Below are 25917 nucleotides of genomic sequence, written 5' to 3' on the forward strand. Positions count from 1 at the left end.
ACTATCATTAACTTTGCATTTCCACCAGCAATGAGAAAATACCTGCAATACTGTGCTTACAAAATCTGCATGGCCATTTGGATTGTGGTTTGTTTTTCACATCAGTGTTACCATTCATTAATTGCAGTACCCACTGACTCACTGAGCTCACATATCTGTTTGTTCTCCATAAATGTTCAGCAAGCATAGATAAATGTCATTGGGTGCTATTTTTTCCACATGAAGATGTTCAGTGACACAACTTTTCTTCATATGCACTTCCATGTCAGACACCACTTTGTCAGATTACTCCTCAGCTGCCCTCGTCACACAGCAACAAAATATAATGGAATATTGACAGCAAAGGTCAGCTTCTACCACCTCTGACATTGCGGGCCAACATAATGAAACAGGAAGCATTAGTTTCAGAGCACTCCTTGTATTCTCTGCATTATTGTCATCACAACTGTATTGACTAATCCCAGACACTGCAAAATAATTCTGTATTCTTCCCTGGAATATATATATATGCCTTTTTATGTAACACCTATTCTTTTTGAAAACAGTGAGTCATGCTGTATCAAAGACTAAATTACTCACTATGCCCACAGAAGTGTCTCAAACCAGACTATAAATACTTAGAGACATCAATTTGAATGTAATTTAAATGTCTGTCAGGTGATGGTGTTGTGACAGAAACACCTAAGCACATTGGCATAATAGACATATCAACAGAACTATCAAAAGGAAAATTAAAACTTTATTTAAAGGTCTCCTAGTTATTATATACATTTTAAAATAGTTCCATATATTTGAAATAGCCAAATATATGCAACCATTCATCAGAGATGTAGTTTTAATGTGGTTTAAAATATGAAGAATACTTCGTTTCCTTTAATAATTTGAGATTTTTAACAGTCCTTCTGCACATCAGTGTCTAGACCTCTGGATTAAAAATAAAATTTTGGTTCATGTTTGTGTGGGGTTTTTTTGTTTTGCTTTTTTAAAATGCAGTACTTAACTGTATACACACACACACACACATATATAAACATTTATATATATACATTCTATATATATATATAAAGAAATGGAACACTACTTTTTTTTTTGTAATTATTATTTATTTTTTCTGTCAATAGCGATGTATGCTTGTGTGTGTGTGTGTGTGTGTGTGTGTGTGTACATGTGTGGGAGAAAAAAGAAGTTACATCACCAGGGATATTTCTTTTCTCCAGTCTCCATAGTGACTGGCTGCTAGTTATTTAAACAGAGAGAAGGGATCACTGTTATTCAAAAAAGTAACCCTTACACACAAAACAAAGGCATTTTAACATGTGATTGACGATGCAGACAGTACATAGAGCTAATCACTCATTGTGAGTAGAATAATATAAAAAATCCAGAACAGGAATAGATCTATTGCTGATTTTTACATAAATGGATTTTGCATATCCAAAATGTTTCCTAACACACTGACCAGTAAGTGAAAGGCACAATGTGACTGCCGCAAATGTTTTCTTGCCTTGGAAAGAAAAAAAAAAATCTGGTTCATTGGCTTTTTACTGAACTAAAAACATTTTTAGTATTTTTGTTTGTATTACTTGAAGTGATTCAGAGATGTCACACTCCAAAAGTCTCCAAAAATGCGGTCTTTGTTAACATTCAATGTCTATGCACTCTTCTGGGAATTGAAGAATAGCTATACAAATTAAAAAAGGAAACCTTGCTATCATTCTCCTGAAAGAAATTGAAAGCCACTTTAAGTCTTTAGTTTAAGGTAAAAGCTTCAGGTTTCTTAAGAAAATACTTTTATTTGCAGTGTAGAGCAGCTGAGTGTAATCTTTTCTGCTTAATAGAGTAAAATTACTAATGTAGTTTTAAAATAAGAAGGAATTGAACACATGTATTAAGTCTAGATAGTATTTACACTGAATAGTGAATAACCTCAACAAGGCGTCAAATTCAGTTCTGATCTATGACTCTAAGCAGCCTATGTTGATCAGCACAAATTATTTGTCTTGGAATTAATAAAAACATAAAATACAATTTTTCACTTAAAACAAAACATCGTAAAAAGTATATGTGATCAGAAAAAAATCATACAGACTGTGTTGTGTAACTGTTAATCTTTCCAAATTTAGTATGAATTCTCTTGCCGCTCTTTCTTCAGAACAGTGTTATTTGTATCTGTACTTTGCCTACACTACAACTATTTAATGTATGAAACTGTAATGCAACACAGGTACGTTAATTTTAATGAGATCAAATTTTCTACTCTTTCAGCAATGACCGAATTATAAAGGGATAGTAACAATGTTTTAGGACATAATGGCAAAAAGGAAATTGCTACATACATGTAAGAGAAGGATACAATGTTGTTGCACTTTTATGTGTCCAGTTCTGAGCTCCCCAGTACAAAAAACACAGGGATCTCTAGGATAGAGTCCAGCGGAGGGCCACTAAGGTGGTGAAGGGCCTGGAGCATCTCCCCTATGAGGAGAGACTAAGCAAACTGGGTCTGTTTAGCCTTGAAAAAAAGAAGGTTGAGAGGGGACTTGATTCAGGTTTATAAATACCTGAGGAGTGGGAGCCACAGTGGTGAGTCTGGTCTCTTTTCAGTAGTGCATGGGGATAGGACTAGAGGTAATGGGATGAAAGTACAGCATAGGAAGTTCCGCACGAATGTGCGCAAGAACTTTTTTACAGTGAGGGTGATGGAGCACTGGAACAGGCTGCCCAGGGAGGTGGTGGAGTCTCCTTCTCTGGAGATATTTAAGACCCGCCTGGACGCCTACCTTTGCGACGTGGTGTAGGGAGCCTGCTTTGGCAGGGAGGTTGGACTCGACGATCTCTAGAGGTCCCTTCCAACCCCTACAATTCTGTGATTCTGTGATATGAATGCTGCAAGAAAATAAGAGGATGATGAAGAAGAAGAGGATGATGAAGAAGAAGAAGAAGAAGGAAATGTAAAATGAAAATGAAAAGGAAAAGAATAATGAAAAGGTAAAGAAAAATTAAAAAGATTTCAGCTTCCCTTTAATAGTTACAGATATGACAATAAAAACATGTTTATTGCAAGTGTGTTAAAAGAAAACAGTATTGTGATACCCAGTAAAGTCTTATAAAATATTTATTAGATAGTGATTATACACAATACAAAAGATTTAAATGGCTGGATCCTTTGCTGAGAAAGATGGAAGTTAGCAAAGAATGCAAAATTTGATTATAGCTGATTTATTTCTAGTACATATGAATACGTGGTCTTAGTATTGCATTAGTCATTTTGACTCAGCTCCTAAAGACATAAGATGTTGTCCCTTAAGTAACTGTCATTTAGCCCTTTATTTATTAAATATTTTATAATGAGTTAAATAATATGAAGTCTAAAGATAAATTTGAGAAATTCTTTGCTAAACATGCTGATTATGTTGAATGTTTTGCATTATTAAGAATTTCAAAATCAAGGCCTTATGTAGAGAAGATCTAATTGGAAACATAGTAAGGGACCATGAGATCACACACTAATCCTATCCTAAGGATAAAACTGATTCTAATTTTTGACTGAAGTACTGAATTGCTTCTGGCCAAAGTTACTGGATAGCTAGGTCTTTCTTGCTTTCATTTTATCCTTGAACATCAATATCAAAGTTAGCATGTTTTTCATTAAAGTATAACTTATAAAATGCATTTATGACATAGTAATGACTTAATGACTTAATGACTTAACTGCAAGCATTAAGAATTCAATTATTTTATTGAAAACAAAAGTAATCATCTGTTAAATTTAATGATTGTTTTCCATGTTGCTGTCTATAGCTTTCAGGAACAGTTCTGTCTGTTTATTTTTACTTCTATGAAATTCTGACTGGGAAATACATGAGTTTTCTAAACAGAATTGTAGGTAAGAAAATACGGTATTTGTTCATTTCATATAGATTTCATTTTTTTACTCAAATTTAAAGATTCTTATTTTTACATAAAGCTGTAAAATATTACATTTCTAGCAGACAAAGAAATTTGGATCTGTTGATTAATTTAGTTCCTAACATAATATCTTCCTCTAACACATAACAAAATTGCTTGACAGAAATGTCTATACAACAGATGCGTACAATACACTGTGATTTCTACGTAAACTTCTTTTACAAACATTCCATCTTCCATTGCAGGATGATCAAGTGAATTTAACTACCCTGTCCAAAAAAAAAAAAAAAAAAAAAAAAAAAAAAATCTTTAAAAATGGAGGTTCTCTCTGTCTCGCTTTCTCTTTCTTTTTCTCTCTCTCTCATTTTAATAAGGTAAATGTAGTGCTTCAATGAATTTATACAGAGTGTTTTCATCTTGAACATGTCAAACATACAATGCTGCTGCCTCTTTGGTGATTTTGCCAGAGGATTTAATAAAATGTTACTCAATAAGAATAGAAAGAAAGTGTTGAAATGATCCATCCTCTTAAATAAAATAAATAAATAAATAAATAATCTTTTTGAATATACAGGAAGTATATTCAAAATACAGAATTCAGGTGATAGACATTCTACTAGATAAATTAGTTTGGATCTTAGATTGAGCTGCTTGCTTTTCAGTCCTGCCTTCTAACATCTAACAAACAAGAGTGCCAAACAGCTAATGAACGTTTGTATAGAAAGTCTTTCTCTTTCATTTGGTATATTTTAATCATTTTAAGATTAAATAATAATTTAATTCAACATTCACCTGTAGGAATGGTAAAGAAGAAAATGCTGAGAATTCAAATATTTTTACAGTACAACAAATACCTAAATTATATACCCCTCATTTTCACCACGTGTCATTTAGTGTTTTTGTAGAGACAAATTTTCCGTGAAAGGTCCCATATTAAACACAAATAAAAATATTTGAATGCATGGAGTAAGTACAGTAAATAAAGAAATAAAATACCACTCTCAAACAATTCTTAATATGCAAAATAAAATTATGAAATTATATATTTATACTTATTGCAATACCAATCTTTTCTCAGGCATCAATTGAACAATAATCAACAGAATCTTACAATATGTATAGAAGATTCCCTGGATTTCTGTGATAGATTTATATATATATGTATGTGTGTGTGTGTGTTTGTGTGTGTGTGTCACTAAAAAAAAAAAAGCAAATCTTAGTGAGTCTCAAAATATGTGTGCAACACATGAACAGAAAAGAATGTCAATCAATAACACTATTGAAATTAATGTTCAGATCTGAAAAAATGATACTAGCTGAAGTCTCAAACAAAGATGTTTACTAAAATTTTGGACAACAGCATTAATATTTGGACAATGTACCGACTTGAAATTGCGTTTTCTTTCTTAACATTTGTTATCTGCGTAGGATAATACTCACTTCCTTTCTTGAAACACTGGGGAATATTGCTGCATAAGTTGGTTAGTTACATATTTTAATGGTAGGGGATGTGATATTTGAATGTAATTTTTATTGACTTCATAAGTGCCTGACGATGTTCCCATTGGCAGTGTTCCTTCTGACTTAAGAATAGGACCTAGTTTTACAAGGCGCTTTAGGATCCTTTGGGAAGAAAAGTGTTAGAGAAATGCAAGCTGTAATTGTCAATTAGTTTTCTACAAAGCACTCACAAATATCTCCCATGGTCACAGAACATCATATCTTAATTTCAAGTTTCAATTTGCTGTAGCAATTTTAACACTGCTGAATAATTATTGTCCTGACACTAAGACATTTTATGACACCATACCTTCCAGTTTTGACATGTAGTATTTTAATTCCTATGTAATTAACAATAAAGCCATCTGATAAAAAATTTGTTTAAAGTTATTTAAAATTAGCTAAAAATATCTGCCTTTATTCTGACTTTATGCTGTCCTAACAGTAGTTACGACATCTTTCATAGGGAAGAATCCTATATAAAGGGTTAAAAGACTGTGTGTATACATATATATATATATACACATGTATAAAAAGATGCTTCATAAATATTCAATATATTTATTATTGTATTTGCCTGTTGTATATTTTTACTTTTCATTGCTTATATTTGGACAATTAAAAATGAAATGTTCTTACTATTTCTGGTAGCAGCCATCTTCGTTTTCACATTCTATGCCCTGCAAGCTAATAATTTATTCTTGAGCACTAAGAAATGATTTTGACAACATTTCCATTTATCTTTCAGATATTTAAAATTAGATAAATATAAATTGAAAAATTCCCGTAACATGGATTTTTTTAAAGGGCTTCTATTCCATCATGTACTTAATTCAGCTAGCTGTAATTCAGAGAGGTATAAAGATGTTAGCCTCCTAAAAACACGGTTAGTGCTAAAAATAAATATAGTTAGATTTTTCAAAGTTCAACAACAACACTGACAAGAGTAACAATGATTCTTATTGAATACTTTGGTTAATGGCTATTTCACATTTTTCTATTTCATTTAAAATCTATATTTTTTAACAAAAAAAAAAAAAGTTCTTTTGAAAACAAGACTAGATGAAGAAATTTTAAACTTACAACTATTTGCATATGACTTCAGAGTTTGGATCTCTTGAATAAATAAAAATATTTTGTAACCTTTCCAAAATGATTCTCCTTAGGCTTAAGCAGTATTATGAGTAACCTTTTCAAGTCGGTGACATTCAATTAGAAACAAAATAGATAAAAACAGAATACAAATCTTTCAGAAACTGAACTAGCATTAAGTTTTGAGCTCTCGTGCCTTTTTAAGCATACCAAAATTCTATAATGTTTTATAATACAGAAAAAATCAAATATTACCTAAATGTTTATACAGTTCTGCTGAGATTTTGCACCCTTTTCAGAGAAAGAAAAACTTTGGTTACAACAATCATTGTCCTAATATATTCAGAAACACCTAATTCTCAGTAAAGCAAACCAGAACTCGGTCTAAGGATGAATTTAATTCTGTATGCGTCAGAAATATATGAGGGCTGATCCAAACATAATGCCTCCTACTACTATGTTAGCCCGCAAATTCAGAGGGCAGATGATGGGGGTATGACAGTAGATGCTGAACATTCCAGCCACTACTGAATTAAACAGATGGCAGCTGAGGAGTAGTCTGAAAAAAAATGGCATCTCACATGGAAGTGCATATGAAGCATAGATCAGCAACTGAAGTCCTCCATTTGGAGAAAATTGCATCCATTTACATTCATCAGTGCTCTCTGAATATTGATAGAGACCTAGCAGTGAATGTTAGCATGGTGAGATAGTGGACGATGAGTTTCAGCATTGATGACAGTAACAAAAAACAAGCTACTTCCGAACAGCCATGCATAGTTTTCAAGCCACCAAATGAAGAGAGTCTTGCTCAGCTAATCTTCAGAAATCAGAAGATTATGACAAGGGAACTGTGTATGAAGCTGAAAATCAGCTTTAGTTCTTTGTATACCATGGAATATTTAAAAGTTTGTGCCACGTGGATAACATAAATGCTTTAGCAGGACAGAAATAACATGTTAAGCAAGTTTGTCTGGAATTATTGAATGAATACTAGGCTGAAAGTAATGGTTTCCTAGCTCACATCATTACTGGAGACAAGACTTGGTGTCACCACTATGAACCAGAGTCAAATAGCAGTCCATGGAGTGGCAACATGTGAATACCCAGTCAAAGTATAATGTCAAGACACATCCTTTATCTGATAAAGTGATGTACACTGTCTTTTGGGATAGGAAAGAGGTGATCCATCCAGACAAACCATCAACTCTGACTGCTATATCTGATGACAATGATGATCCTGAAGGCTTAAACTTCTAGGGACAGGCTAGAGAAGAAAACAACCTTTCAACTACAACATGTTAATACCTGGTCTCATACCAACTGGAAGATTGTGAAACACACTGCTACTCTTGGTTGAAGTCTTCTTCAAAACCCACTGAATAGTTCAGATTTAGCACCTTCTGACTTCTATCTGTTTGGGTTGATGAAAGATCAATTATCTAGGCAACATTTTCCTAGCAACAGTGCCATCATAGCAACTGTGAAATACTGGGTCATGTATGCTGGTGCAGATTTTTTCCAAGCATGGCACGCAGCCTCCTGTTCATTGTTGGTGAAAATGTGTATCTAGTGCTGGTGACTATGTTGAGAAATATGCAGCTGAGGTTATATATATATATATATATATATATATATATATATATATATATATATATGTTCTATAAAGTAGTGTTATTGTGCTCTTTGTATCTGTTGTAGTTTCTGTGGAAATAAATAGGAGGAATTACTTCTGGAGCAACATATGTATTTGCATCTGTTTTCTCCAGACATTAAAATATATTACACAAAAAATCCAACTAAATGTGATGAGTTTGCTAACAATAATTGTATTATTCCTATGTGGAAGTTGTCAGAGAATAAAAATCTATGTTTGATTTTTTCTCCTCATTATTGGGTTACATTATATCTCTGGTAGGGTTATGCAGTGGCATCAAGGTTTAATGACTGAACGATTATTTGTCAGGCTTACATCAACACACAGAGCAGGAGGTAAGGATAACTAAATATAAGAGAAACATAGGAGAAAAGTAACTCCGCTATCTAATAGTATCTTGAATTTATACAATATTGATCAAATTTTAACTGTGTATGATTAGTTGTAGTAGTAACTAATTCTCAAAAATTCAAATAGCAAATGAAGTAAAGTTAAAATATGCAAGTCATAATAATAATAAAAAGATAAAAATAAAAAAAAAAAAACCAACATCAAGAACCAATACTAATTAATTTGGATACATGATAAATTGAAGACAAAATAATGAGAAGACATCTTTTTGTCCTCCATAATTAAGCCTCTGATTCTAATAAAATCTAACAAAAACCTATCTATAATCATAGAATTCTTAATGCATATTCAGTTAAATAAAGTATTCAGTATCTAAAACATACTGAAAAACATGGGACGTAGTATTCAAAGGCATGTATGGGTGAAAAAATAAATATATATATTAACCATTATTAATACTATTATTTTTCTAGAAATTGCTGAATTTATAATTATTTTCATTACCTTTCATATATATAGAAACAAATTTTCTCAACAGAGTAGCAATTTAGTCTTTATGAAAAAAAAAAAAAAAAGAAATCAGAGCTGATCTAAGTTAGTACAAAGTGAATTAATAGACATTAAAATGAATATATTGCACCAATAGATTTTACTCTTCACTGTGATGTTATGGTAGCTTGACACTTATTTTTGCTAGTTTCCACCTGTGTTGCCAATAAGGCAAAAATCATCACTTCAGTCCTGATCAGAATTTGTCAATTAGGCAAATGAGGCATTCATTTCACCACTTAAATTGTGTGCTGAATAGCTTCATTATATAAGCATAACATTCTTAAAAGATAATCCCACTTCTTGAGATATTTTAAAAAAAGAAAATCTTCATCTTCATTCTTCACTGGTGTCCTAGATATTAAAAAAACCCTATATGTTTGTGTATGTCTGTATGCATATTAAAGGGTTACAGTAATTATGCTACAATCAGAGTTTTTTTTGTTTTGTTTTTTGCTTTTTGTTTTGTTTTTTAAAGAATAAGAAAAATTCCTGCCTATGACAGAAATTTCCAGTTACATTGATAAAGATTTTGCCTAAGGTTTTACTTCAGCTATTGGACTTCCTATATAGGAACACACTTGTGCCTCTTCACTGCCTCTCAGTGTAAAAATTGAGATGCAGGGAGGGGAAACCATGAGAATATGCTTAGAAAATTAGTATTTATCTCAAGAGTATCATGTTTTTTCTTTGAAGTAAAATATGCACATTAAGAGTAATAGGTAAGATCCTTCTGCATGCAACTATGCTCTGTGCAAAATAAAATAAAAAACAAGCTACAAAATAAAGGTAAGCAGTTTGATTCCTCAAAATGTGTTGGGAAGAAAGAAAGAAAGAAAAAAGAAAAAAAAAAAAAAAAAAAAAAGAAGAAGTGTAAAGCAAAAAAAACCCCACAAAAAGTAAGATTGAGAATGCACAAATGTTAACTGCAGTTTATACAGCTAGGATGTTTTTAAAACATTAATACCATAAACTGTATGAAGTTATCAAGATAGAGTATTTTTAAAACATTTCCACAAGAACTGACTACTTTGCACACAATATCTGGATGGAGATAAACTAAAAATCTCCATCCTCAAAAAGACCAGACATCACCAAATTAAATCACCAAAGACAATAACCCTTAGAACCAATCAAAGTTGTAACTCATTGAAATGTAAGAACTCACTGGAAGGATTTAACCATGAGTGCTTTGAAACATGAATTATCCCTGTGCAATGTAAATAAATAAAGTTTCTAAAATTGCAGCAAGACACAAAAACTTAGGTCAAACAACAAAGATATTCAGTCTTTATACATATATATATAAGTATATATATATATATTATATTATATATATAAGTTATATATATATATATAAAATCAGTGTGAGAATTTTCTTTTACTTCAGAAACATCAAATGCACTGAATAGTCACTTTTTCCTTTGATGCAATTTTCATCACAGATCAGCAAGATATTTATATTTAGAAAGAAAAGATTGAGCAGAACATTCATTCTTTGGAAGTATGTGGTTCAAGTTATTTGATCTTAATATAGGCATTTCTTATAAATTTGAAATTAGAAAAATGTACATATTCTTGAAATTTTAGTTTAGTTTGAGTTATAAGTCATATATTAGATTTTGCTTAGATATTATCTGATAAAATACAAATGAATGTGCAGCACTTTATATAACCAAAGTCTCATTAACCACTTGTATCACTGATAGTAATTCTACAACTGAATTTAAAAAAACAAACTAATAGACAAACAAACAAACAAACCAAACACCTTAAAATTACGTTATAGGAAAATTTAAAAGAAATTTAATGTTATAGTTGATTCAACTAAAGAATTTTCCAACCTGAAAAAATGCATTTAAATTGATTATAAATTTTGATTTTAATTTGCAAAGAAAAAACTGTATCATAGCTGAAGAATATCAGTATTTTGAATAGTTCTGCTTTAATTTTAGTAAAAAGAAACTGGAATAACAGTTTTAATATAGTTGTGACTTTAAAAAAGTGGAAATTTCACTTAAGATAATTTACAAAGAGAACAAAACTACCATGCAATAATTACTGCATTATTAAATACAGTTATGTACTTATTATTTTATAACTGAAAATATGTACCTGGTATTGGGAAATCTGTAAGGACTGTTTTAATTTTCACAGACACATTGGATATGTGTTTATTTATGTACTTCACTGCTATTAATTACTATTATTGTTACAATACTTAAAATGTAAAAACTAAAGATTTAAGATGCAGGAATGTTAATATACCTTAATCTATACTCAATGATTGCAAACTCAGTTTGGGCCTGATCATTTATTCCTAGTGACTCCAAATCAACATTTACATTTCTGTATTAGACAAGCCTATCTCTTTTATGACCGATATGACATTTTCGTGATTCTGTGAATATGGCATTCTATCCTGTACTTTATTCCAGGCCTAAAAGTTTTCAAAACACAAATGGAAATATTCTCACTTCACAGTAAAGACATTTATAATTAAAGAATAGATAAAATAATAATAATAAATAAAGACAAGTAGAAGTGTATGCATACAAATACAGGTATATATATGTAGACATACAATTCCATGTATGTAAATACAAATACAAATATGCATTTCTTGTGGTGTTTTCTGTTTGTTTGTTTTATTGTTGTGGTTTGTTTTTTTTTTTAGAATGTAGATGGCAAAAGAAGCTAATGATCTACTTAGTAATTAAACTGTTTTCCTTTTTATTAGATTTTCATGTACTAGATTTTCATGTACCAAGAATTACTTTAAGAATTTATCTATTATTTTTATTTAAATGCATTTTTTAAAATAAAGTTAATATGATGTCTATGACATCAATCGCTGTCCTGTTTCCCAAATGGGAAAATAATTCTTTTTGTCACAGAATTTGAACAAAAAAATAACAGAATGTATTAATAATCTAAAGCTCACAAAATCAGGTATATTGTTGAAATCATGAAAAGAAAATGTTTTATTACATTACGTATTAAACTAGACATTTATTATTTCAAATCTTACCCCAATCAGGATGTATTTCTGGAAGGTCACCCAGAACCCTGTCATGATATGCAAGGGTTAATCATGTGTACAAACAGAAAAACAAAAATAAAAACAAAGCAACAATAACAATTAAAAGAAAACAAAACAAAAACTTCACCTTCATTTAGTTTGGTATGACCTACAGTTGTCTGAAAAAAAATATATACATAATTTAAATACAAGGCTGAAAATGTGGTTGCACACAAAAACCCCACAACAAAAGAAAATGGGAAAAAAAAAAAAAGAAAAAATCACAAAAAAACCCCACCAAAGCTACCGAATTAAATAAAATACACTGTGACTTCATATGGTCCATCATACTCAGAGACCACACCTGTATAGGCAGATGTAAACTGAACGTCCACATGTAAGTGCGACACAACAGTTCCAAGCTAAATTTTAAAGTGCTATGCTACATAAATATTCAGTTGATTTGTCAGCAGACTGGAAATAGATAGATGTAATTCATTTTGGGGGGTATGCAGCAGAACAACAAATGTTTACCCCTACTGTATCCAATTTTCTTGCTTTACAGAACAGTTATGACAAAAGAATGGTTTATTTCAATGACTTAAAGCCAAACTCAAAAGAGAAAGGTAGATGTTTTGTTACTTCCTTAAGTCTATGGAATCTGGTTTTACACAAAAGTAAAATGTGGCCCACTAGCTGTAGGTTAATTTGATCTCCATTTCATTAGAAACTTCATTAGACTTTATTTCTTTGTATATTCAAAGACTTTAATGCCTCTATTTTCTAGAACTAAAATGCATCTCTTTGTGCTTCCTAACTCTGTTCTGCTCCATTTTTTAAGAATTAAAGAAAACATTCCAAAAAATAATTGTGCATAGTATTTCTCAAGTGATATCTTAGGACTAGGTATTATGAGATGTAGATGAAGAATGAAAAACAAGCAAGCAACCAACCAACAACAACAACGAAAAACACAACATAAATTGTAAATATTTGTGATATTTATATTAGGGTAATATTTACACATAGATGGAGAAACACAAATCCAAAAGACGGTATTGCTTGACTGCAAGGATATTTATGTCCTCTCATCCCAGCAGAGCACATTACAAAGCTCCTTTAAAAGTTTGAGAAATTATGCAAACATTCCCACCTTATTCATCTGCTTCTTCATTCTTTGGTTTGAGGTTATGCATTTTTCCAGAGTAAAAGGATGTTGAAAAAAGGAGGTATAAGTTCCCTATAACCAAATAATTTATATAACAGCAATGATCACTTGAAGACAGTTGGCCATGGAATTGCACCTGCCACACTCCCAACTCCCTACATTTTTTCTTGTTTAATGTCAGTAGTGACAATATCATTCTTGAATCTGTGTGAGACAACCAAAGATTCATCCCAGCTTTGTTAGAGACTTTTTCAGAGATTTTTCATTTCGGTATGCCAGTTTTTATTCACATGAAAGTCTGTTTAGACTCCCCAGAGACACTGGGCAATATGAAGAACCCGCCCTCTAAAAATGAAGTTCTTGTTTACCCTGTCATCAAGTCAGATCCTTCAGGATGTGCCTGAACAGACTGCTTCTGTATTAAGTTTCTGTAAGAAACACACTACACACTGGTCAGGCATTTGAGCTCCGTCTAAATGAAAGTCTAAATAATCTACAAAATCAGGATGTTGCTTTCATATTTTACCAACAACCAAGATTGCCTACTAGTGCCTTTTCAGATATATTTTCTCATACATGTTTTCAATAGGTCAGAGGTTCATTTTTAATAGTATTTTAGCATGATTTTTGTGAGATTACTTTTATAATTATTATGTGATATTGGAAAAATATCACTTCATTAATATGTAAAGGAACACACCTAAGAATAGACTACATTATGGGAAAAAAAAAAAAAAAAAAGCAGGAAAACGGTAGAAAATTAAACACAGCAGCATACAGAATCATCCACACATGCCTTCTACAAACATAAGTAACCATTAAACCATTAGTAGACAAATCTAAAAAAAAAAAAATAAAATAGAATATGGGCCCTAGGAGTATTGGAGAGGAGAGGTTACAGTGAGAAATCAGGATTTTCTTTCAACTTTAAATTTTATCATAGAATTCCAAGCTTCTCTTTCCACTTCTGGAAAAAATATAAAAAACAATAATAATAATTAAAAAAAAATAAAAAATGAGGCCACATAAGTGATTTAGTTGGCTCAATACAACTTGTAAAATTGTTTCGATATATACAAAAAACAAACAAACAAACAACAAAAAAAAAAACACCCGAGGTTAAAACAAACTGGAATAATATTCAGAAATCTCATTCAGAAATCTCAAAATAGGAATATGTATTTCTTTCTCTTCTGACACTTTTACCCCTTTGGTCAGCACTAACTCAGCAGATCATCACACAAAAGGTTTCACTGATCTTTCTAACAAAACAGAGCTCAAATTTACATACAGCAGTTTTCTTCAAACAGCTTATCCTATATTTTTAAATCAGAAGCACATCTTCTTTTGTCAAGTGACATATTCAGCTACATTTTCATACTATAATTTTCCACAGATGATACATCATTGCAGTTACTGAGTGGGAAAGCCTACTTCCAGTAAAGCCTTCATTCACAAGTAGTCCTTTCAGGTGTATTTCAAGATAATTACGTGTTGCAGAATATTTTGCACTCTGCATCCTTTTTTAAGAATCTGTCTCTAAGAACACACATTCTGAAGGTAACTGATGTTATTTTTTCCTCCAGTAATGGAACTGATAATATATTTCTCTACTGAAGATAAGAAGTCAAAGGGATTTAAATTAACTGTTCTCATTTTAGCACAGATGCTAAGAAAAAAAATTCAAAACCAGCTATTAAATGTTTGCAGAAAACTTGGAAGCAGCAGTACTACTGGCCTCAGAAATGGCAGCATCAGAATGCAAGAATAAACAGACTGATGAGGAATTTTTAGCAGTTATTTCTTATAAATTCAAGCAACTCCTGTTCATTTACTCATTTGTGGATACTGCCTCTTTGTGGCAGAATGCCATGTAAAATATACCTTTCACATTAGAAACCCAATACTACATTTGTATTGACTCCTGTGAAAATTCCTCTCTATAAGTTTAAGCTAAAAGGGAAAAATATATATATACATATGCTCGAAAGGATACATACTGTTTGCAGTACAGTCATATTAAATCCTTACTGAATAAGCCTCCCTCTTACTCAATGACAAATCAGTGAGACTGAAAATTTCCTTACTTATACCCACCTAACAACAGCGCGTTTCAACCAAGCCTAAACGAAAGGAGAATGAAGCCACCAGACTCAGCAATGGTTAGAAAAAGTGTAATTCAAAATTAGGGCTCCAGAGCTGCACTTCAGGTGGCAATACTCACATTTCTCACTAATGACAAAAGAAGTCTGAAGGAAATCAAGAGCAGTACAGAGAACAGCTGAGCTGTTTCTCTTGTGGCAAAAGAACACTCCTAGTATTCACATTTCAAACTGAAACAATACTCCACATTCCAAACTGTCCCAGCTGAACACAGTCATGAAGGTTTGGGGTGAGTTGTTTGTTTTTGCTTTTGGTCTGTGTGCATGTCATAGAGGGAAGAACACATGGCAACAAAGCATTCATCTTGAATTCTTGAATTGCACTTACATACTTTTTTGTTGTTACTTTTTTTAGAAAATGACATACTGCACATGGATAGGAAAAGCACAACAGAACAGAGACCATTTGCAAGAAAAGATGCATTAATGAGCAACTCTGCAAACAGTAGCAAACATGATAACCTGCTCAGGAAAGAGAAAACTCCAAGTGAAATATAGTGTTCCATATATTTAAGAACATTTCGTCAAAGAAACAAAATGTAAGTATGAAAATTAATATCCTACTCAATATGTTTGTGAAACACATTTATGTGTCGCTCTGACCCATGTTATATATGCTGGTATTTACCTTATATTGTGTTTTCATAGAATCACGGATTCTTAGTACCGTAGACTTATCATAGAATCACAGAATAGCTTGGGTTGGAAGGGACCTTCAAGATAATCAAGTATCAACTCTCCTGCCTTGGGCAGGGTTGCCACCTATATGTTCAGGTTTAAATAACAGATTTTTAAAATAAAAAAGACATATTATGCCTAAAAAGTGTTATAACTTTCTGATGAAGCATAACTGCTAGTAAAAGGAATCCAATACAGAGACAGACGATTTTGGCAAGAAATTTTAAATTTCAGATACTCAATATTTCATGTTCTTACATTTGAAATATTTATCAAGTGTTTATTCAGAAACTATTAAAAAAATCACATGTGCTGGGATACATACAAGAGAAATTTCTTGTCCCATCTTACAGTGACACTGTGTTTATCAATATCTTTGCCATTGCCTGCTGCCCAAAGGGGTAAAGATGTTGGGAATAGTTGTGTACAGTCCATCATATGGTCTTTCAGGATGCCAGTAAACATGAGGATCTGTACAAGTGCAATTGTACTTTACTAAACAATCAGAAACTGGCTACAACCATTATCAAATCATTACATATTTTTAAATAAAAAATAAAATAAAATAAAATAAAATAAAAAGAGAGAGAGAGAGAGAGAGAGAGAAAGAAGGAAAGAAAGCACAAAACTGATGAAACAAAGTTAAAATACTTTTTCCCATTATAATGAATTCATTTTACATGTCCCTCATGAGTTGTCTTGCCATAATGGCTGTGCAGGTTGCTGCTAAAAGGTACATTTTTAAATAGAAGGAAAAAAAATAATATATATATATATCTATATATATATGTTTTTTACTATTGCCATCAGATTACATGTGTTAGATTGTCTGTTAAGATTTGGTCATAATTGACTTCGCAATGATTTAAAAGGCTCTCCTTGTACTCCATCAGCACTGGGAAGAAAAACAGAAAACCCCTCAACATAATGAATCACTTCAGAACAACCCATAGACTTTGGACCCTAGCCTGAATAAAAAAAAAAAAAAAAGAAAGAAAAGAAACAAAAACAAACAAACAAACAAACAAACAAAAAAACATGCCAGTAATTTTACTCGTAAGAATAGCTCTGCATTCTTTACCTTAATCTTACAGTCCTTGGGGCATTTGACTAACTTTGCTCAATGAGTGAGTCTACAGGACTACACAGATGAGTAAAGTTGCTTATACGGTTAAGTGCCTGCAGGATGAAGGTCTAAGCTGGGACCTCTTTCACAAGTAATGATACTCAAGTGAGTAAGAATTTGCAGGATTAGGTCCTAAAATAGTGAAGGAAAGAGAAATGCTAATGTGCATATAAAAATAGGTGCTACAATAAAATATTTCTTTTCATATTTCATCAATAAGTTACTTTCACTAACCAGTTAATGATCATATACCTCTGCACTCTTTAATTAATTTGTCCACATCTACAGTGATCCTTTTAAAGATCATAATATATATATATAATTTTTTTTAAATTCAAAAGTCCGGAAAGCATACAAACACATCCTTAAAAAAAGGAAACCTTGTATTAAAGTCGGGGTGTGCTAATCTCTCCATAAAAGCCATTTAGACTCACCCATGGCTAAAAGGGGAAAACGTGCGCTGTACTCTCCAACCAGAAAGAAAATAAAATTGAATGACATTGCTCAAAAAGATGAAAGGAAAGGAAAAAAAAGAAAGAGGAAAGGAAAGGAAAGAGGAAAGGAAAGGAAAGAGGAAAGGAAAGGAAAGGAAAGGAAAGGAAAGGAAAGGAAAGGAAAGGAAAGGAAAGGAAAGGAAAGGAAAGGAAAGGAAAGGAAAGGAAAGGAAAGAAAAGGAAAGGAAAGGAAAGGAAAGGAAAGGAAAGGAAAGGAAAGGAAAGGAAAGGAAAGGAAAGGGAAAAGGAAAAGGAAAGGAGGAAGAAATCGATTGAGACTTTTTTACTTGTAATCTGAATATGAATTGACAAGACCCTCCTGTTACCTTCCCCAAGCACACATGGACACATGTACAATGCCAGTACTGTGTCCATTTTACACAATAGGTGGTTTTCTATTTCCTAACAGAGTAAAAGACAAAGTAAAAAAAGGAAGAAAAAGAAAATGAAAAAAAAAAATAAAAATCTGAAAATAAAGAAAAAAAGTAAAATAATACCCAACAAAACAGCACACTGTTTCAGAATCATTCCCCAAAGCTGAAAAATCTTGTGCCAAGGCACTTCACCCTACAATAAAATGAATTAAAGAGAGAAAAAAGAGGGGGCGAGGCGGGGCAAGGGGAGGTCAGCATTTACGTTTCTTTGTTTTGCATGTGGTTATTAAATACAAATACTCTAGAGAAGGAGCTGCTATGGTTGGCAGGGAAGGGGAAGAGCACTGTTTCTCAGAACTGGCTGAATGTGGTCTGTTTTTCCAGCACTTCGAGGTAGTCCGGTTCTGCATTTAGTTTTGCTTTTAGCTCCAGGTACTCGTTCCTGTTGGGCTCTACATAGACAGTACTCGGGGGGCTGTAGAGCACCGTCTCCCGGAGCCTACTGTCCCCCGGCCCCGGGTGCAAATACTGGTGGGCACGCCTAAGGTCATAGTTGGGGGAATAGGTGTAGGCAGCGGGGAGCTTGGGGAAGTCGGGGAGGGTGGAGCCGGGTGTGCCCAGCGCGGAGGAGGAAGAGTGTTTGTCGGGCTCCAAAATGCCCCTGTAAAAGCGGTCGGCGTCTTGCACCGGGGAGAGCAGCTCCTCCCGCGGCTCGATGGTGCTCACACTGTACGCGGGGCTGCGCCCGGGCGCGTCCTCCCCGCTTGGAGCTGGTGGGGGCGGTGGGGGCGGCGGCGCTCCCCCCGCAGGGGTCAGGGGGTGGCTGCTGTAGGTGACCTTGAGCTCGTGGAGGTCTTTGTAATCCTCGCCTGCGTTGCCCTCCCGGGAGCGGTAGATGGGGTTCTTGCACATGTGGCCCAGTGGGTGCGGGATGTACTCGTAAACATGGCCAGCCGGGGTTTTTACTTTGGGCAGCGCCGCGCCCCCCCCGACCCCGCCGCCGCCGCGGGGTGGGTGCTGCTGGAGGTGCGGGTGGTGGTGGTGCTGGTGGTGGCCGCCGCTGTAGACGCTGTACTGCATGTTGAAAGAGCTGACGTCGGAGTTGTTGGCGCTGGCGTGGTCGCCCTGGCCCTTCTTGCGGCGCTTCATCACCAGCACGAAGAGCCCCGCCGCCACGAAGACGGACATGATGAAAACCAGCAGCAAGCTGAGGATCAGCACCGAGAGCGGCACCGAGGAGCCGCCCCCGCCGCCCGCCGCTGTGCCGCCCGCTGCTGCCGTGCCGTTGAGGCGCACGGTGGAGGAGGAAGGGGTGGTCCTGGCCGGCAGTTGGCCCGGGGACGGCGTGGGCGTGGAGACGACGATGTCGGAGTAGTCGGGGCACAGCAGCTCAGCCCGAACGGCTCGCATGTCGCTCTGGGAGAACTTCTTCGGGGACTCGCAGATGACCTGGTCCACCAGGACACCGGTGTTGAGCTGCTCCAGCCACAGCTTCATGCCGACCACGTCGCAGGTGCAGTCCCAGGGGTTCTCGTGCAGATCGATCTGCAGCAGGGATTTCAGCTGGTCCAGCACCCCGCTCACTGGCAGGTAGGAGAAGTGGTTGCTCCGTAGGCTCAGCCTGTAGAGAGAGAGACCAGAAAAAATGTTCCCAGGCAAAGATCTGAGGAGGTTGTTGTTCAAAAATAAGAGCTGAAGGTTGGGTACAGGCTCAAAGGTGCCTGCCTCTATCTCCCGGATGACATTGTACTGCAGGAAGAGGTACTGCAGACTTTGCAGCCCGTAGAACAGCTCTGGGCTTAGCCGCTCAATTCGGTTCCCATTCAGGTACAGCCTTCGCAAATTAGTTAAATCCCCAAAAGCTCGGTCCTGAATGACCGAGATCCGATTATTGCCCAAGTGCAGCAAATCCAGCCCAGTGGCATCCACAAAATCTGCCCTGCGTACCAGGGCAATGTAGTTTTCTGTCAGGTACATCTTCTTAGGATTGTAGGGCTTGGGCTGTAGCTCAGAAATGCTCTCGATCTTTCTCTCCTGACAGTTGACATTGAGGCCCAGGTCAGAAATCTGCAAGTTGCAAGTGCAGGCAGTGGGGCACTCCAAAGGCACCGGGGATTTGGTCTGGTAGGCGATGCTGGGGCCGTAGTTGCTGTATCCCAGGTCTTTTGAGGGCAGACGGGAGGTGGGTCGCACCCTCGTCTTGTTGGGTTGGCGCGTCCCTTTGGGGGGCTTCAGAGGGGATTTGTAAACAGCTGAAGAAGAAGTGGCCACAGAGTTGACTGAGGCTGGGGTGGTGTGGAAATACCCTGTAGTGCTCAGTGGTGTCTGCGGCCTCATTTCATAATCCGAAATGAGTCTCCTGGGACAAAGCTCCTGTTTGGAGACTTCATCCAAGTCTCGACCATGCAGGCGGAAAGGAGTCTCACAAACCACATCTCCCACCAGTGCAGAGTAGGAGATGCTGTCCAGCCAATCCTTTAGAGCAATCAGCTCACAAGAACAATTCCATGGGTTTTCCTCCAGCTGCAGCTCCACCACTTTATCCATGTGCTGCAGGAGGCCAATATAGGGCAATAGCTTCAGCCGGTTACCCCTCAGGTCCAGGTGAGTTAAGGGCACAAAACGGAAAATGTTGTTGGGCAAACTGGAGAGGAGGTTGTCATTGAGGATCAGCACCTGCAGCAAGTGAAGTTTGCTGAAGGCATTAGGTTCAATGATACTAATATAATTGTAATCAACCTGTAGGTATTCCAAACTCTCTAGCCCAAGGAAGGTGTCATCCCGTAGAAGTTCCAGCTTGTTGTTGTTCAAATGCAGTCTCCTCAAACCTCTCAGACCATGAAAGGCCCCAGTTTCAATGTCTTGAATATCATTGCTCCCCAGGTGCAAAATTGAAGCCCCTGTGTAATTGACAAACTGGTTTGGGTATAACCTGTTCAAAAGGTTTCCAGACAACAAGAGGTGGTAGACAGGGAACCTTGGTGGACTGATTTCAAAAAGGCTGATAATCCCTCTGTTTTCACAACTCACTGTTAAGATGCCGTCCTTCTCCTCACAAGGACATGCATTATCACAGATTTCCCCATAATACTCGATGCTTTCTGCCCACGAAAGGACTAGCGATGTTAAAGCAAACACGATTGTCTGCAGCATCCAGATATGCATTTTTTTGTTGAGGTCCTGTTCCAAAGTTACTGTGGAGCAGCAAGCGTACATTTTACTTCCTGTATGGGTAAGGAGAAAAAAAGAAAGCAACATAATAGCATAACCTCATAAAATTCAAAGTGGACACAAAGTTTATATCCACCTTCAGTGGGGTGGAGAATGGATTGCTACTGCTGATTTCCCTGTCCCTTCTAATTCCCACACTTGTGAAAACTGGGTGACATGCATTGATTAGAAGGTTGATGCACAACTCTCGTGAGTCAAATGCCTGTGGTGCTTAAAAAGGTGAGGTTGCAGTAGGAATTGCTCTGGTTCTACTCGTATGTGGTAGATCTCAGTGTTTCAGTGGATTTCTTTTTCACAATCAGCCCCATAAATATACATAAAATGGCTGTCAGTTCAGTTTCACGGTTCTAATTTAAGAGAAAAGAAGCACCATTTTACGAGGTTTCCCACCTCCTCTATTACCCAGCTCCCCTTTCCCTTCAGAACCTCCACGGTGAACAGCGCACTGAGGTCTTCCCCGTTTCTACAGAGTCAAGTGCTACCTCGATTTTTAACCAGTGGTGGAAAAGCCATGGTAGGAAGCCAAAAAAAAATGCTCAGTGCTGAAAACAGCAGCCTACTTCAACAGAGAGGATGCTGACAGTTTCTCTAAATCACCTCTATCTTTACTCTTTTATGTGGTTTTATTTTATCTATACATTTACCAAACATATATGCACACACCCATCCATGCACACAGATACACACACACACACACAGATACACACACACACACCGAAGAGGACTTTTGTGGCAGAATTCTTCAGTAATGAGATTAAACACATTAACCTCCTACTCAATCCACCTAACAGATCTTTTCAGTGAGAGAAATTTTGTATCTTTATATAAATAAATCACCTTAATTGATTGGAATCTAGTTATACACTATGTAACAGAGCTGGCTACAAAGCAGAGGTCTTAATTTCTTACACATGCAGTCACACACACACACATACATTCACACTTAAAGGAAATGTTTTAACCACTCACCCCAAATTTGTGAAAAACGTAAAACATGCGGATCATCTTCGGAGCCTCAGCCATATCTGACATACCGCTTATTCCCAGTGTTCTGCAAAACCAGCCTGGTAGAAGTGGAGAGATCTAAATAGGTCTCATGGAAATATCTCATTGCCAACAATCCAAGCATCAGAGTTACTGATCATAAGCAGCAATGGCTGTCAGTGTTCTTTATCCTTTAGGGGAGAAGACACGCAGGCTGATTAAAAGCCAAGGAGAACTGGGGGGAAACCCTACCAGTGACCTACGTTACTGATTTAATACCCAAATTGCATCTAGCTGGAAACAAATCCTATTTAGATTCCGTCTTGCAGTCTTTCTGACTACTTGTGGCTTTCTTCTAGTTCAGCTAGACTAAAAGCAACATGAACAGGGAAAATATATGCATTGTGTGTGTTGGTAAGGGAAGACTAATAAATCATCTGGGCTTAAATGCTGGGGTCGTGAAGCAAGCTTGCATTTTCTATCGTCCACCTCAGAGCTCCATTTCTCATGCCACAACTCTGGTTTGGAGGAACGCATCTTAAAAACCAGTAAGTCTCGTCACTGTAAGCCATCTCCTGTGGCTCCAGGTTCAAGGCTGCAAATCTAGCACTTGCAGCAAAGGCAGTCATGCAGCAAGGAATCGGAAGTCTCGGCGAATCTCTCTAATTCTGACCAGACGTCAGCAGGATGGGAATTACTCAAAGCAAAAGGCTTCACTGCAAAAAGGCAGCAAAAATCTCATTCAAAGGCATGTATCTAGCATATTTTTTCTCGTCTCGATCAGATCCATTCATCCATTAACTGGCAGTTCTTCGTAGGGGAAAAAAAAAAAAAAAAAAAAAGGCATTGAAAACCTGCCTGGTCAGTGTTAAACTCCCAGGCATTTTACAAGTTTAATTCAATTATGGCTAGCAAAGGAGGCAAATACAATCTTCCCACCCTCCTCCTTTTTCCTTTTCCTTGAAAAAAAAAAAAAAAAAAAAAAAAGAGGGGGGGGTGGGGGGGATGGGATGGGAGGTAGAGAAGATAAAGTTGTAGCTGGCTGTGTGCAAGGTTGCAATCCCGCCCTGGAAACCCCTCTGTGATGACTGCATGCTGCTGCTCGCCAGCTCCCTACAGAGGTTCATATCGGGGGGGGGGGGGGGGGGGGGGGGGGATGTGCGGGGAGGGGGGGAAACAAGAGGGGGGGAATGGGGAGAGGGGGGAGGGGAGAAGAGGAATGGGGTTGCGTTGGGATTTTTCTCGTGTGTATGGCTTTTTCCCCAAAGAGTTCAGCCCTCGGAATACCGCACCGCAGAGGCGGCTTGAGACAGCGTTCAGTATCGCCGACAGCAGCAACGAGCAGGCGGCCCCGCCGGACACCGCCACTCCACTGAACGCCCCTCGAGTTGGGGGAAATGGCTTTGGGGGTGATCGGGGGCGGAAAGAGACAGAGAGGAGAGACCCGGTGGGGAAGGGGCGGGTGGAGAGGGAAGACAGGAAGAGAAGAGAGAAGGGGAGCCACGAGAAAAGTCAACCCCGGTACTTACTTGGCCCGAAATCTCCAGGGCGCGGGCATGGTGGCAGCCCATGGAGATGACTGCTCGATGCGCGGAGCCGCCGGGGCGGCGGAGGACGAGGCGGCGGGGATGGCAGCCGGGGCGGCTTCGGTGAGCGACGCGCACACGGCACCCCGCGCGCGGGCGGCGCCGAGACACCAGTGCTCGCACAGGGGCGCACGAACACACACGCGTGCACACACACACACACACACACACACACACACACAGACACGCGCGCGCGCAAGCACACTCGAGCGGGTGAGCGCGTGCCCGGGAAACCGCGGGGGCGCGCGACCCTCAAGCGCACTCCGGGTGCGCGCCCGCACGGCGGGGGCGGGGAAGGTGGGGGGGGAGATGGGGGGGGTTTGGCCGGCGTAGCTGTGCGCACTGCTCAGCGCCGCGGAGCGCAGCAGATGGGGGGGACGGGGAGAGGGCGGGGCGGCGGCGGGCGGGGGCTGCGTGGGGAGCGGGGTGCGGGGCGCCGCGGGGAGGAGAGCGGCGGGTGGGGGGTGGGAGGGGAGTGCGGGGTGAGGACGCGGGGCGGGGCGGGTGTCCCCGGCTGGCAGCACCGTGGGCGCTCAGCGCCGCGCACGCTGTAAGCGCGCTCACATAGGCCGCACACGCCGCCTGGCACACGCGCAAGCACACGCACACGCACACATGCCGATACAACCGCCGCGCCCCCGCCACACCCCCGCCCTGCGGCCGCCCTCGCACTTTCCACCGCACCGGTCAACTTTCTCCGCGCTCCGCCGCCTCCCCACGCCGCAGGCAGCGGCCCGAGGGAAGAGGCGCGGTGCGGGGTCCCCTCCCTTAGCCTGCAGCGCCCGCTGACAGCGGCCCGGCTCTGATTAATGAGCTGGAGACGCCGCTGCGCCCGCACCTCGGCGTGGGGGATTGGGTGGCCGCGGTGATGGGAAACAAGCGGGTTTGGCTGCGCGCATCCTCTGGAAGGCGAGCTGCGGAGGGGTGTGCGGGGGCCGCCTGTGTTATCTTTCCCCTCTGCCATTCGAACGTCGGGGCTCGGGACACATCGTGGGGTAGATCCAGCAGCAGCAGCAGCCCGCGTTAGGGCGGCAGCGAGGGAGACAGGCAGCGATCCCCGAGCTCCCTCCGGGCGGCCGCCGCCACGGGGCCGCCCCGGGCTGCAGACACTATGATGAGGTTCCTCCTGCTGCCGCCAGGTGGCAGCGCAGGGTGGCGGATGTGCCGCGCCGCGCGGAGCCGCCGCGGTCGCGCTATGTCCCGGCCGCCAGGAGCGGCTCAGGCGCCGCGAGGGCACCGCGGGGATTGCCTCGCTGGGTTGGCTGGCGGAGGCTGGGAGCGGGCAGAGTTGTGCTGACTGGCTGCCGTTCTCTCTTGCTGACTGACAACTGCGGTTCTGCCGCTTGAATGCGTAACATGGGGATTCTTAAATTTAGCTCATTTCATTTCTCGCAAATTTAGGTGTTTGGCTGACATTGAAATATATATATATACATACATACATACATACATATACATACATATTTATAAAATATATATATATATACACACACATATATGTAAATGTGCATGCATTTGCGCTTCTGTGTTCTTTATGTTGTGTACACTTTAGTTTGTCAATCAAATAGATATTATGTCTACAGTTACATGTAAAATACATCTTATGTTCACAGTACAGAAGTTGACCTCCAACTTTATTTCCATCTTTGTTACATTCAGTGGTGCCTCCACAGGTTTTCATGTGTAAGTGAAACCACTGATGACCCTACGCATTGTATGAGAATTAATTACATTTGCGTATTCAGCAGACCTCTACCAACTTATATTTGAATATCTAAGCATGCTAAGTATGTAAGTATGTAAGTGCTAAGGAGTAGTTGTAAATGATCACCTTTTTTTCTGTGTTCACCCTTCCTCAAAAGATGTTCTCTTCTCTGTAAATGTAAAAGGAGCGTGAATCCTTAGGCCTGAAATTAACACGACCCATAGTTGGATAAAAGACAATACAGTCTAATACAGTCATATGTGAATCAAAAGCATCTTTGGCTCTTATGTGAGCCAATAATATTTTTCATTTAGATGCTCACAGGCAGTACG

At 38.3% G+C, this 25917-nt stretch overlaps 1 protein-coding gene and 1 long non-coding RNA gene across 4 annotated transcripts in view; one reads left to right on the plus strand and one right to left on the minus strand.

The window, feature by feature from the left end:
- Window positions 1-16329: 16329 nt before the first annotated feature.
- Window positions 16330-23960, minus strand: SLITRK5 (SLIT and NTRK like family member 5). 2 transcript variants are annotated; one of them, XM_015851539.3, is made up of 3 exons: window positions 23824-23960; window positions 22280-22374; window positions 16330-21303 (listed from the first exon to the last, which is right to left on the minus strand). In XM_015851539.3, exon 3 carries the CDS (start codon window positions 21293-21295, stop codon window positions 18431-18433), a length of 2865 nt encoding a protein of 954 aa, XP_015707025.2. In that variant the 5' UTR covers window positions 21296-21303; window positions 22280-22374; window positions 23824-23960; the 3' UTR covers window positions 16330-18430. The 2 variants fall into 2 exon arrangements, with proteins under 2 accessions (XP_015707025.2, XP_085409227.1); XM_085553101.1 differs by lacking the exon at window positions 22280-22374 and having other exon boundaries at window positions 23824-23953.
- LOC146762744 (uncharacterized) overlaps window positions 23284-25917 on the plus strand; it is a 62249-nt gene continuing 59615 nt past the window's right edge. The window contains exons 1-2 of one of the 2 annotated variants that reach the window (XR_014948238.1): window positions 23284-23415; window positions 23842-23943. This is a non-coding gene — a long non-coding RNA (uncharacterized LOC146762744). Of the gene's footprint in view, window positions 23416-23841; window positions 23944-25917 lie in introns of those variants that run through there. The other variant, XR_014948242.1, reaches the window with a different exon arrangement.

This window comes from Coturnix japonica, chromosome 1 (genome assembly GCF_054131305.1).
Source record: "Coturnix japonica strain WE chromosome 1, WE-NBRP24, whole genome shotgun sequence".
NCBI classification, from domain to species: Eukaryota; Metazoa; Chordata; class Aves; order Galliformes; family Phasianidae; genus Coturnix; species Coturnix japonica.